This window comes from Clinocottus analis, unplaced genomic scaffold (genome assembly GCF_023055335.1).
Source record: "Clinocottus analis isolate CAN_PGR_092001 unplaced genomic scaffold, fCliAna1.0.p SCAF_6, whole genome shotgun sequence".
Taxonomy (NCBI): domain Eukaryota; kingdom Metazoa; phylum Chordata; class Actinopteri; order Perciformes; family Cottidae; genus Clinocottus; species Clinocottus analis.
In genome coordinates this window covers 4089047-4112204 of record NW_027176218.1, presented here as the reverse complement: position 1 = coordinate 4112204, position 23158 = coordinate 4089047, and the positions used below count along the sequence as shown (strand labels likewise).

The 23158-nt window shown below is 41.9% G+C and overlaps 1 protein-coding gene across 2 annotated transcripts; it reads right to left on the bottom strand.

The window, feature by feature from the left end:
- Positions 1-520: 520 nt before the first annotated feature.
- Positions 521-20026, bottom strand: ptdss2 (phosphatidylserine synthase 2). 2 transcript variants are annotated; one of them, XM_068603356.1, is made up of 13 exons: positions 19904-20026; positions 18903-19287; positions 15513-15614; positions 12840-12922; positions 10734-10801; positions 9851-9985; positions 8920-8970; positions 8252-8365; positions 7015-7133; positions 6562-6676; positions 6051-6196; positions 5317-5502; positions 521-3568 (listed from the first exon to the last, which is right to left on the bottom strand). In XM_068603356.1, exons 2-13 carry the CDS (start codon positions 19133-19135, stop codon positions 3415-3417), a joined length of 1506 nt encoding a protein of 501 aa, XP_068459457.1. In that variant the 5' UTR covers positions 19136-19287; positions 19904-20026; the 3' UTR covers positions 521-3414. The 2 variants fall into 2 exon arrangements, with proteins under 2 accessions (XP_068459457.1, XP_068459458.1); XM_068603357.1 differs by lacking the exon at positions 19904-20026 and adding an exon at positions 18375-18497 and having other exon boundaries at positions 18903-19011.
- Positions 20027-23158: the final 3132 nt, after the last annotated feature.

Sequence of the window (23158 nt, the reverse complement as noted above, 5' to 3'; positions counted from 1 at the left end):
CACCTCACGGTATTATGCATCACAACGTCATCACTTCATTATGACCATTTTAAACAAGTGATTTAAAATGGTCATCACTTCATTATGACCATTTTAAACAAGTGATTTAAAATGAGCGTGACGTCGACGCACTGTGAAGCGTCATAGCGTAGCATCTTGTAGCATCTCGTCGCTCGCACTGTTTGGTGCTTATAATCATAGTATATAAATCATAGTATAGCGTGTTGGAAAAAAGCCCATTAATTTGTCATAGTACATTGGAAAAAGTCAAAATGCAGCATGTAGAAGTAAAAGAACCAAAAAAAAAGAGCATAGGACAGCATTTCCAAAAGTCCCAATTAACTTATTGTATAGTATTCCATTTAAAATGTCTTCGTATACAAAGATATTTTAGTATATTATGTCAAACAATATGTAATAAGTCACAGTACAACCCCTCCAGAGAGATTACTTTTACCACAACGCCTCTGTCGATGGCACGGAAACATAATCAATACACTAAACTCAGGTTTTCAGTTCATTTTATTGAAAACTTTATAAAATGATGTGGTGCAGCAGCATATTTCAGTTTTTAAGATCTTTATGATGTTCACATTTACACAAGTTGAAAATGGCTTTTACACAGCAAGCTGCAGAACGATCTCACGGAGACAAGAACACGACGGTTATCGCCCCCATGTGGCCGCAAGTGAAATTACACCGAACCCTAAAACACTAAAAAAAAAAGAAAAAAGAAAAAGGAAAAAGGCCCCAAATGGGACCGGTTCCTATTCCGTTTCCACCACCGCTCGTTGATGAGTTCAGTTTCTGAATTGCATATTTTTGTCATTTCAGAGCTGATGTGCAAATTCATGGCTCGGGTCGGTTTAAGCGTGGGACACAAATGAAACCGCGCAGCACATGTCGAAAGAGCTTTCAGTAAAGAGAGAGAGCGAGGAGGGAACTTTCCTGAACTTCTACCAAGTTCACAAGCAACTGAAGATGTACAGCACAGCACGAGTACAAACTTTAACATGTCAGCTAAACGTTTGTTTTCACGGGTTGTAAATTTGCGTAGCCGTCCGTGTCGTTCAGAAGAGAGGGAGAAAGACGCCTGTGCGGCTCGGATAATCGTGACCAATGATCCAAAAATGAAAAAACAAACCCTCTCATTTGAACAGCAGATCCTGCTGGTTTACATTCACTAGAACATTACGACATAATGCTAGTTCAACAACAGGCAAGTTGGGGCTAGAGTCACGGGCGGCGTCTACTTTTGTCTTCAACTACGTGGGGTGTGGCCATCAGGACACGACGAGTGACACACACACTCTCTCTCACTCTCACTCTCACACACACACAAACACACACACACACACACACACACACAGCTGATTCTCTAACAGCCACAACACCTGAACAGGAACAAAGACGAAAGCTTTCTGGGGGAAGGAGACACACGGAGAATATCCAACGCAACGTGATATTTTCAGTTTGACCCAGTTGGACTTCAGCGTTATTTTTTTTCTTCCTCGGTGCATTTGTAACATTTTAGGCTGAAACTAGCTAATCATCGCTTGATCTATAGATTACTTGCTAAACTAATTTTGTTGATATGAAATAAAAGTCCAAAAATGGACAACGGCCATTTAATGGTGTGTAGTCTTCAAATTGTTTGATTTTCAGTCAGCTAATTGATGCCGCTCTACATTTAACAACTAATTGAACATTTCTGAGACATTGAGGAGTTGAGGTCTCAATATTTTGAACACAAGTACATTTGGTTTTAACGGTTTGACCTCCGAGATGTCAATTTATTTTTGGGAAAATAAAACTTTAGTTGAAATGAAAAAGGAATCTGAATGTTTTAACGGCTGTTAGAGCCGCTCACTCGAGTCCGAGTGGCATTCATGGCGTCAGCAGGAATGGGACCTCTAAGCTTTGGCTTGTTGCATGTGCAATATGGCGAACCCCCACAGAGCGGGACCAGGAGGGTCCTCTTCCTAAACCTGCACCCCACCCGACCACCACTCTGATGGAAAGGATGGATTTCAGTTTGTTTCAGCTGATTCGGACAGCGCAGAGATGAATGACAACTTTTAATAAGTGTTAAAGAAAAAAAGCATTTGGCATTAAAGATATTAACTTCGCGGTGTGAGGTGCCGTAATCAGAGGAGCGCAGCCTTCTTATTATTCAATGCTGTGACGGCGGAGGGACGGCCGGATCTCCAGCCATTCGTTGCGTCGCTGTGTTGTGTTGTTTTGTTTTGAGGAGTGGCGTCTCGATCGGAGCGGAGCGTCTTTTCTCGAAGTGCGATTGTCGTGGATGAGTTCATTAAGAGTGATGCAGATTCTTCAGTGCCTCATTTCACAAAAAAAGGAAATAAGAGTACAATCTAGTGTTCATAAAGTCACCCTAAAGAAATAACAATGATGAGGGAAAAATTGACAAATAACACCCCATATATCAAGTATAATCAGCAGTTAAATAACTACAATATGGTACATATAGATTTTTTTTTTCATCAGTTTTTTTTTTTAAACAAAGTTCTTTTTTTTAAGTACAAAGCCAGAAAGAAGACAAAGGCTTTGGCCAGTTTTTCCTTTCCGTGTCAAACTAAGCGAGGATCCCGAGCAGTTACAAAGGACCTCCGGGCTCAGTTCCTCCAGGAAAGAAAACCTGAACTGTAAACAACACAAAACATAAAAAAATAAAAATAAATTGACAACTATCATGAAGCAAGTTCCATCCTAACCGCCGATTGGCATTTTTGTCGCCAGAATCCCGGATTGACACTGAACATCAGTTACCTACACCTACAGAAACGCACAGCTGCTGCAAACACTCCTCTTCCTCCTCATCGGCACCGACACGAGCGTACAGAACCAAGCATATTTACAGCGGCGGCGGCCATGTTCCCGGCGCTTGACTCGTCTTTTTTAAACGAATAAAGCGTGAAACTAAGAAAAAGAATAAAAACGGCCGTTGATTATTGGTCACGAGTCGATCTACGTCCCTGGTCACCTATTGCCGTCCTTCAACTACTTCCCCTTTCTTTGATTCAACCCTTTTTTTTCCTCCGCGCCTCATGATCGTCCAGAAATAATGTTTAAATAACACAAAAATGTGTCCCTGTGTAATCCCCTCCCGCCCCCAAATGTTCTTAAAAATTAGAATGAGGTAAATCCATGTAGTAAGACAATAACCAGACAATTCTCTAAAAGAAAAAAATTGCCCCCTTCCAAGCCCCGCCTCTGTTGAATGGAACAAAAAAAAAGTTCAACACAGCACAAATATGTGTCCGTCCGTTTGTGTCTTTGTGTCACGAATCTCTTTCAGTCATATCATCGCCCTCCTCCCCATCACCCCCCCCCCTCCCTTCATCAGTTGCACTTGACCGACCGGTTACGACTCTCTCCTCGGCCCCGCCCTCCTCAGGACTTCCTCTGCCGCACCATCTCGGAGCTGCCGTTCAGTTTGCTCCGTCCGGACGGGGTGCCGGTGCTGCCGTTGCCCAGAGGGCGGTCCCGGTCCGCGGGGACTTCCTGTTGGCGTTGACGGGTCTCTTTGTAACGGAGCGTGATGTCCCTGCGAGGAGATTGAAGAAAAAGCAGACGCGCACTAAGAATAGAAAACCAACTTTGGGAACAGTTCCTCCCAACTAGTTTCTGTTTCTCCTCGTTTTCAAAACCCACGAGCAAGAAGATGTTGATGAGCTACCGCACCTTCTCTTATAACAATTAATTATATCTCTTTTCCACAACTTTCTCTTTCCGTCATGGAGGACGGAGATCCTAAATTGCAAACCTGAAATATCCAGGTCCAGGTCTTTGAGAGATGACCCACAACAAAACGTTACTTTACTTCATTGCATAATATTCTTTAGGTTGTGACTAAATCAATGAAACGTCCTGTATCATATGTATCGCAGATCAAGCTGAGGGTCAGATTGACAGCAGGGAGATTATCATTAGTGCTCCGGATGAGACTCTCCAGCACGCTTGATGGTAAAGTGAAACATCCCCACAATACTCACCGTGCTTTGCTGATGCTAACACCTTGTATTTAATCATTTTGTGTGTTTGTTTCATGCTGCTTGGGGTTGGCAGACAAACTGGGTTTGCAGCAGCAACGATGATCAATCAAGACAGAATGTATATTTACCTTTAAAAATAACTTTACAAACACCATAATCCATAATCCCCGTAGGGGTGAAGCCTGCCTTCATGTAACCAAAAGAAAGCTACAACAAAAGACATTACAACTACTGGCAAATAGGATTTCACCCCGGTCTGAGTGTCTGTGGCACGGCATGCTTTAGTGCCCGACGCCCTGGACTGGTTTTCATGCCGACTGGCTCGTGTGTGTGTGAGGTGGGCAAACATTCCCTCTGGCTTCCTTCAAATGAGATCCTACAGTGTCGGCACAAGCCGACTCTCTTCTGTGGTACTTAACTAAGAATACAAATGATGTGAAGGGAGATGCTACAAATGAAAGATGACAAAATTCACTACAGCAGAAAAAGAAAAAAAAACGGTAAAGTGCCATGCGGGAGAAAGACCCTTGTGGATAAATATCTGTGTCGTCAAGAGGATCCCAGAGATCTTCTGAATATGACTATGGATCCAAAACAGTGATGATTGAGAGGGGAAATAAGACTGCAACACTGCTGGTAGAAGGGAACGCCTCTCTCCTCTACCTACCTCACCGGACATTACTGCTGAGCATGAGCAGGAAGGAGTTGGGAAGGAAAAGGGAGGGAGGGAGGATAGGGGAGGAGAAAATAGACCAGAAGCTTAATATGCTGGGGGAACGACTATACTGAACAGGAACAGAAGGGGGAATCAAAACCACCGAAAGATACCTCAAATCTATTGCTGCATGAGGTCACGAGGTAAAAGAATACAAAAAAAATGAAAAAAGTACTAAATCAGATTGGATGGGATCAAAAGCACATGAAACCATGTTCATGAACTTTTATTAACATTGTGTATAAACTGTATTTTTGCAATTAAACAGGTTATTTATTGAAGTCAGTGTTACCGACCTGTATTAGCATATAACACATTTAATCCTGAAGCGTTTTAAAAGGTTTCTTCATGATTTAATACAAAAATAAGTTGTATCCATCACCCTTTCTCTTCCTGTTTTATACACTTCGCATCGCTCTTATAATCTGCACTGAAATATCAACTGAAAACTAAATCTGGATTATTACATTTTCCATAGTTGCAGACCAATGGTGAAAATAATCCATTATTAGTTAAGAGTAATGGATTATTACCCCCCCTCCCCTTTCTCCCTCCCCTGGCCTTGTAACCCAGCCCACTTCTTACCGGATGAAGAAACGCCACAGGGTCCAGGAAAAGATGAGGAAGATCCCTAAGAACCAGCACTGTGTGATGAAGAAGGGGATGGGCAGCATGATGGTGTTGGGGTCGTACTTGACCACGATGAGGAACTCGGTCACGGTGATGGCTGCCACCAGCCACGCCTGCTGCCCGAGCTTCTTGTGAAACTTTCTGTCGGGAAAATGACAAATGTTATGGAAAAGTGAAAACTGGTAACTTAACACATTTTTTACGAAAAGATGCCAAGAAGCTCACATGCACACGGATAGAAATATTAGCACCGAACGCGAAATATGAGTTTTAACGGCCTCCAGAGATAACCAGCACAGACTGAACATCCTCATAGAGTAATCATCAGCAAATAGTCCCTTTGAGGAACACTTAAGGAAGTGATCTAGGCTTTTAAGATATGTCATGAACCAAACTCTCCTCACAGCAGATACTTATTATTCTATTTGCCGAGGAATGTAGCGCCGTTATCCTTTTTGACATTTAGAAAAGTATCACTTCTGTTACTTTATAAAAACAGACTCGAATAACATCTATAAGTTATTACAGATATGCGGTAGACTCAAGAAAGGTGAATGCCGACAAGCTCCTAATGCAGCGTAAGAATCGGTTACGAATCAGCGTGGAAGACGATGGACGGTTGAATGTTTTTACTCGGAAGGATGCAGGCGTTAATCACCAACAGCCAACATTATTTCGCCGCTACTCACGGGTCATCCATGAAGTCGTAGATTTCCCTCATGGCGACGCCTCCGACGTTGACAAAAAAGACCAAGCGGAGCAGCACCAGGTAGTGTTCAGGAGGCATCCACAACACAAACTTCAGGTAGAAGGTGTTCAGCTCCGCCAGGAGGAACTGGGAAAAGATGAGATTAAAAAAACAGAAGAAGCAAGTTCCTTAATTTATGAGCACTGAGAATCGAATAAATTGAAGAGAACAGAACAAGTCGTCACTCGTGCCGATGAATGTCAGTAAAACTGTATTTGTTTTGATATATCAATCAATTATTATAATTCACATCAATCAAAAATATTACATGCAGAATCCATGGAGCTAAGTAGCTTCAGGAAAAAGCCGAGAACAAAGTGATGTCCGAAAGAATATTTGCTAAAGTTTCACTATTTTTTATTGTAATGTAATCATATTACCGGTTGCCATTATGAGAAATGATCTCCTATTTTCGTGTCAACATTAAAACACAAAAACGAGATATTTCTTACCATAAAGATGATGCCTAACACAGCAAGCCAGCGCCGAAGGTTTGAAGCAGGCTTCCACTCAAACTTCACCCAACTGTACGGAGTAAACTGGAATGCGATGCGCTTTATCTTCCCCCTGGGAGAAAGCACAGAGGAGAAAGGGTTCGAAATAAATGTACATTCACGACTAACACGGTACTTATTGAAGTCAGAAGGGGCAATACCACCCCACTAGTTCACGTTATTACAAATGTCAACAATGAAGCTCTGTCAAAAACTAGTCAATATCTTACACAAATATCTTCCAACATTATATATTATATCTGTCACACAATAGGGACAATAGGTGCGGAGTTAAGTTAAAGAAAGATACTTAAGTTATTAAAATGTTGTGGTTAATTTCTATGAGAGTAAAGTGCCAATAGTGGGGATTAATCCCTTAAATAAACCAAATCTTGTTGTGTTAAGTCGTACTTGTATGTGGGAATGTTCCACAGGCCCTGCCACTGGTAGGGCTTCATCGATAACCAGGCCAGGGCCTTCATGCCACAGAAGATCCCCAGACTGTTACACACCAACACATCCATGATCCACTAGAGAGAAAGATACACATGACAATCATTATTTTTTACATACAAAAAAAAACATCAACTGTGATCCACCTACACAGGTTTGCTAGATTAAACCTTTTTAGGACGGTGTGGTTTGTAGCGGTGGAAATAGATCTCCTTGGCTCTCCTATTGGTTTTGTTGCATGCTGGGAGGGAAAACTCGCACTTCTGCATTCTTTTACCACCGTGCATTGACCCCCTCGCACCTTAAAGCTGACAAAACATGTAACCGTCAATGTGTGTGTGTGTCAGGCCTTGTTTCTTAGTGTACATCCTCTAAGGCCCCCGAACGTTTTATGTACAATATATCGTAGATGCCAGTATAAACTTGTACTGTAATCTGTATTTACAGGTAATGAGCAGTTGATTGTGTCACAACTTAAGTAATTGCCCCGACTTTCTATTGACAGTCCACCAAATCTGTTTTTACAGTCAACAGCCTGCCCGTCTTTATTACCCCACCATTTGTCTGTTTACATTAGATTATGTTGCTCTATTACTTAATAAATAGTGTTGATATGATTTCCCCAGCCATCACCAATTGTTTAACTTCAACCGCACACAATAAAAGGTTGTTATCATTCAAACAAATGACCACTTTCATTGCTCCCATAAATCTCAATAGCAGATTTGCAGACTACTGCACCAGCGAGCATCAGGTAACAGGATATTAAAAAGTATATATCAACGCTTCCTCAACTCTCTCATGAAAGACACCGCTCCGCATTGTGCGTTCGCTCAGCTCGGAAGCACGGTGACCTTTGCCGACTTGAGCAATTTCTGTACACGGTGAGAAGTTGACCAATCTGTCCCTAATGACTAGCTCGTGAGAAAACAAAGCCGAGTTCCCGACACACAGAAAAACTCCTCACAGCTTTGTTCCACTTCACCCCGATCCTCAGCTGTCTGCGACTGGTCAACATGCAACCATGTTGTTGTTGTTGTTTAGGTCTGCGAGCCATGTCTGCTCTCACTGTGACTTACCAGTGTCTCCATCCCACTGACTACACTGGGGTTTGTTCACGACACCAGTCTGAGGGTCATACGTGTCAATTTTTTAGCTAAGCAGAAGGAGAAGAGCAGTGACTATCTGTACGTACGTGGTCCCACCAGCACTCGGAGAAGTTAGGTAACTGGTGCTCCAGGCTGTATTCCAGGAACTCGAACATGACACTGATTATCATACACATCCACCAATCGCGGATCATCAGCGTCTGAGGAAGAAAACAAGAGCAGAAGGGGAGGGTGAGGAGGATGTGGAGTGGGAGTAGGTCAACAAGATGCTGTAGAGAGAAACTTTTTTTTTTATTGCAGGCAAATGCAACAGAGCACAGAGGTGATGTCAATCTGTTTCACACAACAGCAGCATGAACACCACCTTAAATCATTTTAACCATGGTTATCAGCCAATAAATTAATAATACATTAGCTGGTATTTGATGGTTAAAGTGCTTGCAATCTTAGTGAGTCAGTTTTATTTTAAAAAATCTCTTGCTCTTCAATATTGAAATGTTTGTAATCTGTCATCATTGGCTCAGAGATTGTTGTCATTCCCGTGCCAACAAGACCGACTGCCGACTGCCGCATATAAGATTAATCTTTTTTTTTATGTCACACGCTCAACTGCTTTCGTGATGCATTTTATTGAGATGGAGCAGGTGAAAATCAGGCGATTCTTTTACGTCATTGGATAATAACAGTGTAGTCGAAGTAAATTAGTGATCACTGGTGTGCAGTGTTCACAGTGTTCAGTCTTCCTCATACATACCTTGATATACCATCCCAGGAAGTGAGCTGGAACAAAGCCATCCATCTTGTCCTGTGGAGACACACCAACATGGTCATTTCATTTTAAATTTTGTATCACGTCAAAGTCCGTCCTTACACACACAGCATAACACTATTTTCACAATTTCTTAGTGTTTTAGAAATCTGTAAAAAATAATCAACAGGATGAAACTAATCATCAGTTGCAGCTCTACTCTTCACTGGACTCTTATGTTCTCATTAAGCACATCTAGTTCACCAGAAATGAGCACAGCGAGTACTCGGTCACTGAACAGAACAAAACTTGGCTGGGCATCATGAAGCAGAGAAATAAAAAGCATCCAAAACCACTTCACTGTGATTTTTTCTTTTAAAACAGCACCACATTACACACCACACTTCTATTCATTTCCTTCACCACAAAAAACCTAAATCAGTTCCCCCCCCCCTCGAAATATTTGGACATTATTTGACATTTCTAGAAGGTTATTCACATACGTTGGCTAGCATGTAGTGGAGAATGTGGAGCGTTTGACCCACTCTCAGACTGAAATCAGGCCAACAGCAGAGATGTGGTCTGGGTCATTGTGGCGGCAGCAGCTGACCGCTGAAGGCCTGCTTCTACTGACGGGCTATAATCTGCACCAGACACAAGCTTCTGGAGTCAGTCAGCACACAGCCACACTAACTAGGAGTTTGTGCGTGTGTGTATGAAGGAGAAAGAGAGAGAGATAAAGTGACAGGGGGGAGGCGACAGGGAGGGAGAGCTAGAGTCAAAAGGAGAGTGATTGTGTGAATGGATGAGGGAAAGAAACTCATTTCAGCTGCCATACTATGAGAGATCTGGGTCTTTTTCTTTTTTTAGTAATGATTGAAGCCAAAGTGTGACCAAGTCAGAAATGTGTGACGTCAAATTAAATAAAACGTCTCACCCAGATGTTGTGGAAGGGGTCGGTGGTGTTGCCCGGGTCGTACATGAGGCAGTTTCCTCCATAGGCCCGCTCCGGGAGGGCGACCCCAAGTTTGGGGTCAATGTACTTCATGAACTGTCGTCCGTCATGCACCGTCTGGACAACGGGGCGAGGAGAAGCACAGAAATATATCAGCACTTATTCTCCCTGAGAAGGAGCTTTTATGGAGACACAGAGCCATAATGAGACTGCGAGGTGTAAGTTGTTATTTGACTTTTTAGACAACTCATATATTCAGAATATGGAATCAAATAAATAAACAACTGCTGTAATATATGCAAAATAATGTCAGTGTAGTTCAAATAAAAATATCAACCCGGTTCCAAGTCAAAAGTAAAGATTATTTTGGCTGTACCTGTGTAGTACTACTGTGTAGTTCACTTATATCACATTTACAAAGTTTGCTTAAAAATGTTTGTTTTTTAAAATCTTAAATCAAACGAATGTATTATAAATACACATCACCTCTCACCACAGCATGTTCTTTTGAAAGTTTTTTCTGTTTGTTCCCATGAATGTCAACTTTGAGACATGTTACAGTTTTTAAATGGAGGCATTCACAAACCTATACTTTTAATGTTGCTTGCTTACTGAAGAAAGTAGACGGTAAAGTATTTAAAACTCTCTTTAACAATGTATAGGCTTGATAAGAAAAAAACATTCAGCCGTCTTGTTCTGGGCGGAAAGATCACGTCCAAGAAAGACGAGCATGTGCTGCGATCGACAGACTTCTGTTTTTTTGACGTGTGCATGTGAATGTTGTATGCTTTCCCCTCCAGCAATGAATGTTCAAGGGTGAGTGTTTCAGCCCATCGAGGGGTAATAAGACAATCAACACACCAACCTGGAAGAGGATGAAGATGAGGAACAGCTCATAGACGACAGTGACACAAAGCCAGAACCTCCAGTAAGCTAGAAAGAGAGAAAGAACAAGAATTCTGGCTTGTTAATATTTCATTAAACTAATCACAATCGTCTCAGATAAGCTCAGGATACGGGGACGGTGGCCTTGCAAAATAGATAGCAAAGATAGCGAAAGGGGAGGATGATACCGAGTGAGATATATGCAGCTAATAACAAACTTGTACCCACAGTCTTCATCCAGAGTGTGAGACCATCTGGGAATGAATATGACTGTGTTCTTCAAAGGCATGCTTTTTAAGATTAATGTTAAACAGTCTGACTTTGCTGACATTTAGGTGATGTAATAATGAAGGATTTCATGATACATAATTTAAAGTGTGTTTTTCCATTACTAGAGATTATAGCAATTGAGTACTTCAGTCAGAGCCATTGCAACAGATAATCTGGCTTCCATTAAAGCTTCATCAGTACGTTGATAAATATAGAAAGGACTATTAGTGGATGTGGTTGGAAAAAAAAAACCTGAAGCCATCGTAGCATTACCGTGTTATTAATGACCCAGAAACGGGTTTGAATTCGACAGCCGCCGTCCTCGTAATATCTCGTGAATCTTAGTGTATAATCTCCCGGAGGTTTCCCCGAGGAGGTGCAGGTTGTAAATCCTAAAGTCCCTCTGGGTCTTTTCCCATAATACAGACGTGTGGGAGTTTCAACACAAATGCAACAAGCTGATCAACAACTGAACCTATTTGGCTGGCTCAACAGATCAGGGAGTATGACGCAATCAGTTAATATACACACAGAAACAAACAAAACAAACAAAAGAAACGTGTTTGTAAGTCCACAAAAGAGGACAAGAAGGCCCAAGTAATGCAACAGCAACAGCCCAAATTCTTTGCTGGCTGCCCCACGCCTCCAATAACAACAGTCTGAGTGTGTGTGCGTGTGCGTGTGCGTGTGCGTGTGTGTGTGTGTGTATCCATTTGACCTCCACACCCTGTTGTCTGTCTTTCTTCCTCCCTGCCTCCCCTCTTCCCTCCCCCCTCCCTCCCCCTTCCTTCCTTCCCTTCCATCTGAAGTCAGTGGCAACATGTTGTGTGATAGACGAGATGCCTCTTTTGCATAACTGACCTGGTTAAAAACCTAAATAGCAAACTACTTTAATGAACTGCACCTCTATGAATAGAAGCATCCCTTTACAGAATGTAGCAAATTAAAGGAACAGTGCGTCACATTTCATGGGGGGGATCCATTTGGAAGATATGGAAAACAATTGTATCACATGTGTTTGGAGCGGCAGTGATCTGGAGGCTGTGCAGCCCAAAACAGGAACAGAATATATTTATGCTTATTGTTGTTGGATTCGCTTTTTCTGCATTTAAACAGCAGCTCACTGATCTGTGGGAGAGGTTTATGTGTTAAGCTGGGCTTAAGGGCGTGCATCTTTTTTATGTTGTCTCTATTAACCGAGCAACTGCAATCCTTTAAATATTATAGCTACAAGCCAGTAGAGACGTCGAATAACGCCGATGAAGCTGTTCCCCAAGTGTGTTTGCTTTGTTCTCTTAGGGATCAGCTTGGGCCGAGCCCCTGCCAGGAAAACACTCCACCTCTTTATCTATCCAGATGCCTCCTTCATTTTTGACAAATACATTTAGCTAGCCATTGTCTGTATTGATTCCCTGCACTTAGAGGATCTTTATGATGTAGTCGAAGCCAACATGAGATCCTAAAATGTTGCTATTGATCGAATTAGTGGCAGCGGTTCTCAGGTGCTCTCACCCCTCTGCACACCGAGAAACAAATAATGCACCATTAAAACATCAACACCACCACCATTACTGTGATGGAATTTTGTTTTTCAACCTTTCAGTTTGTAATCAAATGCTTTTCAAGGCATGGACAAGCGTGACCTACTCAAATTCTTTTAAATTGAACCTGCTTTGCACGAGATGTGTGCTCATATTCTGTAGGTTTTAGAAACTGGAAAAAAAAGGCATTGTTTTGACTGAGATACATGGACGGAGGAAGATGAAATGTTGCCATAAAAACTGTAAAAAGAAGCTTTGGACTGCGCCATTCTTACCCGGGTGTGGTCTGGTGAAGGGTCCATCTTTGGCTTGCGTCACTCCAAAACAGAGAAACACCAGGATGCTTGCCACAATCCCCCTACAGGACCACAATTAAAAAACACAGAACAACATTTAAGGTGACTTATAAATCTGTAAAAAAAAAATCCATAATTGAATAGAATTCAGAGACTCTCGATACTGTAAAAATGACAGGATACGTAGTGTTGGTCAAGCCAGAGATACGCGGGGAAGCAGCTGGCCCTTGCTAATCTGCCTTTCATTGGCAAGCCGCTCAGCATATGATCAAAACATGAGAATTTAATAATGAGAATATTAAAAATCTGGAGCCTAAAAAACACTTTAAAAAAGGGTAATACAGCATCATCTTCAGGTTTACAAGAAAGGTGGCAACGGTGGCTTGCCTGCTTCCTCCTACAACTTAGATGTGTCCATGTACACAAACAATAAATCAATATTGCCTCAACGTAGGTACAAAGAGCCGGAGGGGGAAAGTATCGGGACACCATTTGATTTGGTGACCTGTCTCAGCAGCTGACCGTGGGTAATTACTCCCTATTACAATTCCCTCTCAGAGATTAGGGCCAATCTGAACCTGCTGCTGTCAGGTTGAGTTGCCTTTAAATCGCTGCCGCGTTGATTTCTGAAAACCAGGACACCAGCCAACGACGCTGCTCTGAACCCACAAATGAACCGGGGCAGCTTAGTGACTGGACACACAATGGGGTTTCACTCGTGCGTGCCAACACGGGTGGGACCATAAGTGTGTGTGATTAAATGATTGTGTGTGGAGGTGGGAAAGTGAGTTTACGTGACGATTGTGTGTCAAAATGAGAGTACAGGTGCGGTAACTAGTGAAAAGTATAAATTAGTAAACACAATGTTTCAAAAAGGACAAGTGTATCCAACAGTGTGCAAATGACCAGCGTGTACATGACCGAGATTTGGACTGTACGTGTGTGTGTGTGTGTGTGTGTGCTTCTCTGCTAGGAAGAAGCTCAAGGGTCTTTATCCCGATGAGCCGGACTATGCTGACGGCAGCAAATCCAGTTAAGATCTGTCCGGCAATCTCCCTCAAACACCAACAAACAATCCGTCTCTCCGTCACAAGCTCGCTTGTACTCGGTCTGCTATTCCAATTAAACTCCCACATACACACACACACACACACAGCCACTGTTGCTTAAAAGCAAATGCATGTTAAGAAATTGAAAACAGTCCGTGAAGGAACATGTTATCCACACTTTTAGTTCACATGAGCCAGTGAACAAAGTGGGCCTTTTTCAAACTCCCGTCAGAGAGAGAGAGAGCTGAGACGGCAGTCATCACGCCATGCGTGAGTCAGATGTCAACTCCTGACCAACGTAATGAAGTCAATTCGGTCCAAGTGAGCAAATAAAGGCCAGTTCTAAAATCAATGACGAACATTGTTTGTGTATTGTCAAATGTACGCAAGACGTTTTATGGTGTTTCATAGAGCGATGTCAAACCACATCAACAACATCCGGGCACATTTCTGACCAAAGTCAATTAAATTCAATGTAATGGTTTAAATCAGCGAATTTAATTGAGCTTTTATATTTCCACAATGAGTCTTGAATTAATTATTGACCAACTGGAGCGTTGAGGGAATAGAGAGAGGCAGTTAGTTCATAATAATAGCCAAAAGTATAACCAAAAAATAACCAAAAGTATCCCACAATTTGATGACCCACAATTTTGTTAGGATACTTGTCTAGCCTATTAACATATCATCCACCCAAAGGATGAGTTCTTATGGTGATTCTTTTGCTGTTTTTGACACCTGGCATGCTGTTTTATTCATTTAATTTTAAATATGCCACTTTCAGGAAGCATAAACCAGTCAGAACTGTCCCCGCCAAGCTTCCAGTACCAATGTGCCACTTTTTCGTGCGATAGGGCACTAACAAAAGGAATCTGGATCAAACCTCAGTCATTCTGCATTCATCTAAGTTGCTATGGTTCAGCAATTGTTATTCTGGGTTGCATTTTTCCCTCAGTGTTGAAAGAATAAGGCAGGAAACACTCTCTCCAAATCAAATCAAGGCGTGTGCTGACAGTCACGCGCTTCCTTTTCATAGTCGTCGGGGTTGGATGTTTCTGTGAAAAGCTCGACATGGCCTTGGAAGAGGGCCAGCTTGGTTCAAGGTGAACGCTACTGAAGACGTACAAGCTTCAATTTGAATCAATGGGTTCAGCACCTTTCCCATGTTGCTGTGGCTGCGTGGCTTCACGCCAAAGGCTTTTCCAGGGGAGGTCTAAAACTGTGGCGCTCATTAGCTGGTTTTGTTATGTGACCTATTCGTCAGGCTTTGAATGTCAGTCGGACATGATCCACAGAGGACACAGAAACAGAAACACACACACACACGCACACTTTGAAATGAGACGGTCAAAGAAAAGTGGTACATTCCTGGTTATAAAAAGGCAGAAAAACAGATCAAAATCTAAACCCAGCATGACTCAAAATTAGAATAAACCTTGATGTTGGTGGCTAATAAAAACAAGTTGTCTCTGAAGATAAACAGCAGCCAAAATGTTTATTCAGTCCAATCAAAAAAGCCTCAGTGGATAAAGTTGATTTTCTGGATCCTGCAGTGTTTTTGGCTTTGGCGACACAGAGGAAGTGACGAGCGCAGCCTACTGACCTCTTAGTGTTGTAGGTTGTGTCCTGCGGGGTTTCTTCCAACAGAGTGACGTAGACCAGAGCACAGGTCAATATGAACAGCACTGTCACAGTGTGAGCTCGCCTGCAGTAAAAAGAGGGGGAGAAGGAACAAAGAGGGGGATATTAATAACATTTATAAAAGAAGAAAATTCGATAAAAGCCACTGGGAGGAGAGAGAGAAAAATCAGCTGATAAATGTCCGAGGTCACAAAAGGTAAATGTTAGCAATAAAACTACACTGTAATTAGCGCAGAGAACACTTTAGTCATCCTAACAAAGCTTTTAAACATCATGTGTGTGACTGTAAAGGCGCAGTCTGTGTATGATATAATGAAGGGAGTGGAGATGAGACAAAAACAGATCGTTGCTGAGAGGCTGTGTTACTTCAGCTGAATATAGTTAGAAACAAAAAAACAAATGGGGTATGAATCCGTTTAACACTTTTCACTTAAAATGGAGGCAGAGAAGTCAAAAGCTTGCTTTTTTAAAATCACTTTTCTGGTGACGTGCCTCTACTGTGAACCGTGAAAACCTCAGCAGGGTGCATCTGGACTTTTAACATAGACAAGTTGAACTTAAAGTGTAAAGGCCATGATGCTGACTACAGGTTCACATCTCCTATATCACCCAACGGCAGGTCTTTGTCATAGGACACTTATGTGCTATGTGGTTCAGATATACATCCTTGCAATCTGTGGGGTTTATCTCAACTCAAGGGTCAAAGTTGTATTCCTCCACTTATTGACGCGAGTCAGAAGAACATCAAATTTAATAGTTTACCCCAGTAAGTATCAAATGACATCACTTTAAATATATATTTTGGGGGAAGAGTGTGTTAAGTGGGATATGGCCAAAATATCATGGCAACTTTTTTTTGTACAGCATTTTACAGTAAACACAGCAGGTGTAGTTTATATCTTTCATCATGGTAGCAAAGCAATCCATACACATGAAACCATATCCCCGAGCATGTTCTGTGACATTTGACTGACACAGCTACCCTTCGGAAATGGACAACGTGGTCGAGAAGTTATTACAGAACAAATACTAGTCGAATTACTTGAGGTTACTTAACACAGCTATGAAGCAGCGGTTGAAAAACAAAACACGCATTTGGGTTGAGTCTCCCTGTTCTACCTCCAAACCCAACCTGTTGGCAGGAGTCCCAGGGGAGGGCCCGACTCCTTTCTTGCTTGACAACCACCAGGTGGGAACAGGCACGGCGGAAATACCAGTCGGGCTGAACTGCGCGTCTGTCTAAGCTTAAATTTACCAATATTGAGCTTGAACGTCAAGATAAAACAGTCCACAAGTAAATACGGTCCAGTAACCAATCATATGGCCTTAGGTTGGCCTGCAGGGTCTCAATACGGGTTTGTAACTATACTGCGCTAAAAGAAAACTTGCCCAACATGACAGTATACTTGATTGTCAGTTTCATATATTTTTACCACAGCAGCTTCCATGACCGCCATTTGTAATAGATCATGGCCTGAACCTTAACATTAAACCATGTTATGAGCTCAATTTTCTTTTACTACTACCAACTTCTCTTTTGAGTTCTTCTCTTTTGACAAAATGTTTCAAGTCAGTAGTCACTGTGCACAAAGCCTTTCTCAGAAGACTCTTAGAACTGAAATGTGTGGGCAGCAATGCTATTTAGGGAAAAATACAAAGTGGTGTGCCAGCACAAAATTTTGCGTCATCAGGCTGACTTCTATTTCAAGGTCCATCCAAGCTATTCATCTTTTTTTCTCAGTCAAAAAAACAAACAAACGCTCAACTCCAGTATGTGCTAATAAGGAAAATTGTATGCCACGTTGTTACCTTCTTAAAACAGGGGCAGGTGCCACCATCAACAAACAGCCCGATGGCATATCACTAACACTTAGGCAGCTCATAACAGCACAGCCAGCTTCTGCAGTGGCTCCATGATCAGAAATCCACCATAAGCAACCAACTCTTCCACACTGACTTCCTCAATTTAAATGCTGATGTGTGGTTGACAAACACGCACTTTATCACATTTAAGTTAACCATGTCCAGCTCCGGGGGAAAAAATGCCCGTCATGGTTTTAATTAGGAGGTAGTGGTTGGCATTAGTCCCCTCTTGACAACACATAAAACTGCCAAAAGTACATTTTTCGTGACTTGTGATGACTAAAAGGAAGGTGTGATATGCTACACATGTCAAATAAATAGTACTTTGCCCCTTTTCGTGCATACAAAACTAGCTCATACCTATCTAGGATGCCATGATTCACAATGGCCACAATTCCAAGTTGACCTCAAAGCAAACCGCTACATTCTCCATTATCAGTTCTCGATTACAACAGACTGGGAGGGCCCGACCGACCACTGAGAGGCCAAATTCCTTACAAGCAAACGCATACAAAAAAGAAAAAAATTCACATGCAGTATTAACCAGAGCTGGTCCAATTGTGACCAAACTGAGCTAGCATCGGTCAAGATCATTACAAAGTTGCATTACTATGAGACCTGTTAATGTCTGTTAGACCAACAAATATAGATATTCTCATTAAAGTTTATCTTGGGGAGGACAAGCCTCGTGTACGGTCAAAGATACTAGATATTCTTACTGCTCCTCGCTTTACACAAACACACACAGCAGATATAAGACACACATACACTTACTCGGGTGTAAACATCCCTGGAGCGACAGGTTGAAGGGCCATGATGGCTAGACATTAAAAAAAAGGCTGCAGAACAGAGTGTCACTTCTCCTATGAACCAGCACATCGCAACACCTGCATCCTGCACATGCCAAACGCACTCTGCCTGCCTGTGTGCGTTTGTGTCAGTGGGTGCGTGCAGAACTCACTCCTCCAGTTTACCGCATGGCCAGAATATCTGTCTCGACTTCAAAAGCCGCCGTGGATCTCTTTCTGCTGAAGGTGCAGGTTGGGACATCGGTTATTGGCTTGTCAACAGCAAAGCTCTGCGCCTGGATGTGCAATGTAAGCATCCATAACAGCTCGGCAAACATTAGCACAAACACCCTCTATTACTGGCACCCCTTAGACCTCGGTGATTCCTTCCTATCGTTTTACATTTGAACAATTTCACCTAGACATATTTCAGCCCGACAGAGGACTTAACATTTAACTCCCTGTCCATTTAAAGATTTGGAACAAGGTCACAGTATTTGCTGTGATTAATGGAGGTCACCTGGGCCCCCCACCGTCTTTCAGTTCACCTTGAAATCTAAGCGAACATTGTTGTCATTCACATTTCTGCAGAAACTGTGATCATGGAAGTATTCTCTTGAAAACAAAACACTGATCTCCGATGCTGCCTGCGTTTAAAGTCTTTGACATTTGCACCGGTGACATTGTCAGAAGGCACTCACCAGAAAAAGGTGTTGGTCCCGTCGTCATAGACTTCACACTCCGTATTTCTCCGATGCATGCACTCCCTGGACGGCTGCTTCATCACGTTAGCTTTGACGTGAGTTGGACAGCTCGGCTCGGCCGAGATGTCGTCGTCGTCGTCGTCGTCGTCCGGCTCGGTGGCGGATGTGGCGTACTTGCCGGCGGCGTTGACCGCGGCCACACCGCTTCTCTTCGGCTCGGGCTTGGTCATTGGCTTCACCCACCAGCCGCCCTCCTCGGTGCTTTAAACGGATACTGCGCGCTCTGTTTTTTTGTTTTTTTTTGTTGGGTGTATCACTGGGCCCGGTTCCCGTGTCAACTCATCTGCGTGTTAGCCCCACCTTACGTGACTATATCAGCATCCTGGGGTAGTCAAGATAAAATAGGAGGGGGGGGGGGGGAATCACGTTAATGAAAGAGAGAATAACCTGCAAGTCCCGTCCCTGCAGTCGTTAGTAGCGTCGACTCGCGCGCTGCGCGAGGCGTGTAGTTAACCTACCCTAGCTAAGACCTCTTCTCTGACGCCGCCTACTTAGTTTAGCGTCGCTTTCCCACAAAATAAGGACAGCACGGAGCACCGCGAATTAGACGTCGTTTAATTGACGGCGAAACAAATCACAACAGCTGCACGAGCGGCCAGTGCGAAGCGCCAACCCGCGTGAGCGTGTGTTGTGACTCTTCGACAAAGCTAACGGAGCTAGGTTAATAGACAAGCTTGTAAAACCGCCAGTGCTCGAGACACTGTTTTAAACAATTAACTTATGTGTGAAATGTGTCTTTACGTTAGTTATGCGGGATGTTTTTTTTCTTCTTTTCTCCCCGCTAAACTAGCATAACGTCCCAGTAAATTTATGGGATTACTACAGATGAGCTTGGGAGCTACTGACGCTAACGGTACATCAGTGCAAACCCCATATGGCGCAAAAACGCTTGAAATCCGTTTTGCCAGTAGAAAGAACAACAATTAAGAAGTAAATACCATCATACTCCGCCTGGTGACTGCCTGACACTGTTGCAACTAAAAAAGATAAACCGCTCCAGAGCATAGACTGGGCAGGCTACGCTCCAGACACACGTCACGTGGGCACGAAGTGTATTAAACGTCATGGTAACGGCAGCAACAACGCCATATCCGGTCTACTTCTTCACAATAAAAGACACTCCTATCGCCTTGACGTGCAAAGCGCATTATTCTGAAATCACAATATTCAACTCGGAAGTCTAACGTCTGCTACTTTACGTAATTATATTGTTGTTTCTGCCTGACCTATCTGGAGGGTTTAATTGAGGATCAGACGTTTAAAATATTTATTTATAACAGTTGGTGGGTTAATATTGCACCTTTGAAATCCCACAGTAACAATAGGTAATGTCGACATACAAGTGACATCGCCAACACTTCGCCGTTTAATGGGTTAAACTGTAAAAATATGTGATTAAAATCCGTCTCAACATGTTTCGTATAATTTCTATGTCGTCACTTCCGCTCAGGCGACGCCTCATCAGCCGCAATAAGAGAGAGGGGCTCTCGTCATTATGGTAAACAAGGAAATGTGCAAAAAATGATAATAAAATAAGATTCAGGAGGCATTTCTTCAGGGAAATTTAGCCAAACAATTTTAAAAAAGCAACACAAAGTAGTACATCGTTGTTATTTTCCTATTTACTTATTGTGAGAAAAAGAAAAAGGATGAGCTAACTATTACAGGGTAGTTAAGTCAGGTTGTACATTGCAGTTTTCTCCCGGATTGATTAAAAAGTCAATATTTTACAACCTGGCAACCTAAGCCCTCACTACTGATCCATAATGCACAAGTTGTTGACCATCTATAAAACTATTATTTAGATACATTTTTGCAACACTTTACAAGTTTCATCTTTCTTTCCTGAAACATGATTCTAGTACCATACTTTGGTCACATTATTTATATACTTGAGAAATCTCGAGATTCAAAGACTTGCTTAAGATGCGCAAAATCTAGCTTGATTAGCCTTAAGGCACAGAGAAGCTTTCCATGCAGTCATTGATGGGCAATCATAACCTTTGCTTATTTGTTTAAAAACTGAAATAGTGGCGTGCATGTAGCCTTAGACGCCCCCACCAAGTTAAGCTTGCCAAAGTTACATTCAGGAGAAAATTCCTCAGCTGAGAGCACATGGCAAAACCACCTTTATCTCCCTCTTGTGTAACCAGAGAGGCCTGAGGTCAGAGGAAAGAAAGATCTTCTGTACTGAAGCATTTTCATTTTGGAAGACTTATTTTTACTCAACTGCATCTAAATAGAAATAATTGCACTTTTAAGTTGTGCCTGTTAGTTGAGTTTTACATACAATTGATATCATAAAAAGACATTATTGTTATTTCTATTATAAGATTATAGTGTTTTTCCAGCCTCTCTGCAAAAAGTAGACTTTTTTTTTAAATAATATATTTTCTAATTTGGGTTCTTCTTTACACATTGTTTTCTTGTGATTTGTTGACACTTTGAGGTTATTTTCTGAAAAGGGGAAATAAGGGAAAGAAACGTGTGCATGTGTGCATGTGTGCATGTGTGCATGTGTGCGTGTGTGTGTGTATGCATGTATGCGTGTGCGTGGTCGCCCTTATAGTACACACACAGCCAAAGGCACTATTCTCTGCAGTCTGGTTAAGGCACACTAAGGCCTGAGAACCATAACGGCCACTGAAGGTCATAAACTGCGAGAAAAAGAGGTTTTGTTGTTATACGGGTAAATGAATGGCAGGAGAAGCCTAAGGCTTTAAGTATTTGTCTAAACTCTGTTTATAATGTTTGACTATACGGCATGTAAAACACTGAGCATTCAAAAGCAAGAAAAAAACCCACGTGGTGTCGCTTCTTCCAAGACATTTATTGTTACTAAACAAAGAGCAGCACGAGGTGTATCGCTCTTTAAATCCTATAATTACAAAGTAATGAAGAAAAAAATCAAAGCTCCACGCTATACAAATCAGTCCTTTTTACACACAATGAAATGCAGCTAAAACTAATGTAGAGGCACCGCTTGATTCTAGTTCAAGGGCGAGCAAGACAATAAAGTACACAGTCTTATTTTGAAAGGAACAGCACAGTCAGGTGAAAACAGTGCAGCTGCCTTCCCAGCATTTATTTCAATTGAGGTGTTTTGCTTTAGCAGAAGGAAAGCATTCCTAGAGCTATTTTTAACCAGCAACTATATATAAAAAATGTGTTAAAAGAATTGGTCACAGGTTACTGTCAGAGCATGTTTAGGCTGAAATATCACCATACAAATCAATAACTCAGATTGATTTAACTGTTGGAAAATGGACCAGGCAATGTATAAAGGTGTTTTTAAATGTTTGCTAGGAAGAAGGGTTGACTTTATTATATTCTTGCCTTTTTCCTCCAACAATAAAATCATAATTCTTGGTGTTTTTTTGTTTGTTTTTTTGCAAAATAACAATAGCTTTTTCTGTTTTACTTTTGTTGAATAATATACTATATTACTATTGTAAACAATATACAATAATATACTATATATCATATACCCCAAACTTAAAAAAGGCGAGAACAGCTGCCATTCATCAGAACATCTTTAAGGTTTAAAAAATAAAAAAACAGAGTCCACAAATGCTCCTGTTTACTGCACTCGTTATTAAATGGCACATGCTCTGAATCAACTGCTTTAAGACATCGCTTTACATCCACATTATATAAGATATTAAAGTTATTATAAGACATTAGAATGGTCACCATCTGATTGTGTGAATATTCTGTTAATGAACAACCTTAGAATGTAAATTCATCCATTTTCTTTTTTCTTTTGGCTCAACTGAAGTCTCATCAAACAGGAAGACGTAATGAAACAATCACACATTTGTACAGCTCTTTGCAGTGAAAAGACACACATTAATTTGGCAGAGTGGATAATTAGTGGTTAACTCATCCAGGAAATCACTCCAGCCGGGTGTGTCAAACAACTTCAAGCTTAAAGGCAGCACGCAGGGAAGCCTGTTGTGTAGGTGTAGCATGTGGTCGAGGGGTCAAATGACCATTCATCCTCCTTCTGAAGGGGCCAGCGGTGATGCCTGCAGCTCCGCTTTAACATCAAACGGATGAGCGTCTTCAGGTTAGGCTGGGCTTTTAGCACTGGGATGGCTTTTACAGGTAACAAATACAACTAAACACATCACTTCCCCTTAAGTTGGCTGTGAAAAACATGAAGGCCCAGTTTATACTTCAGATGGAATGTC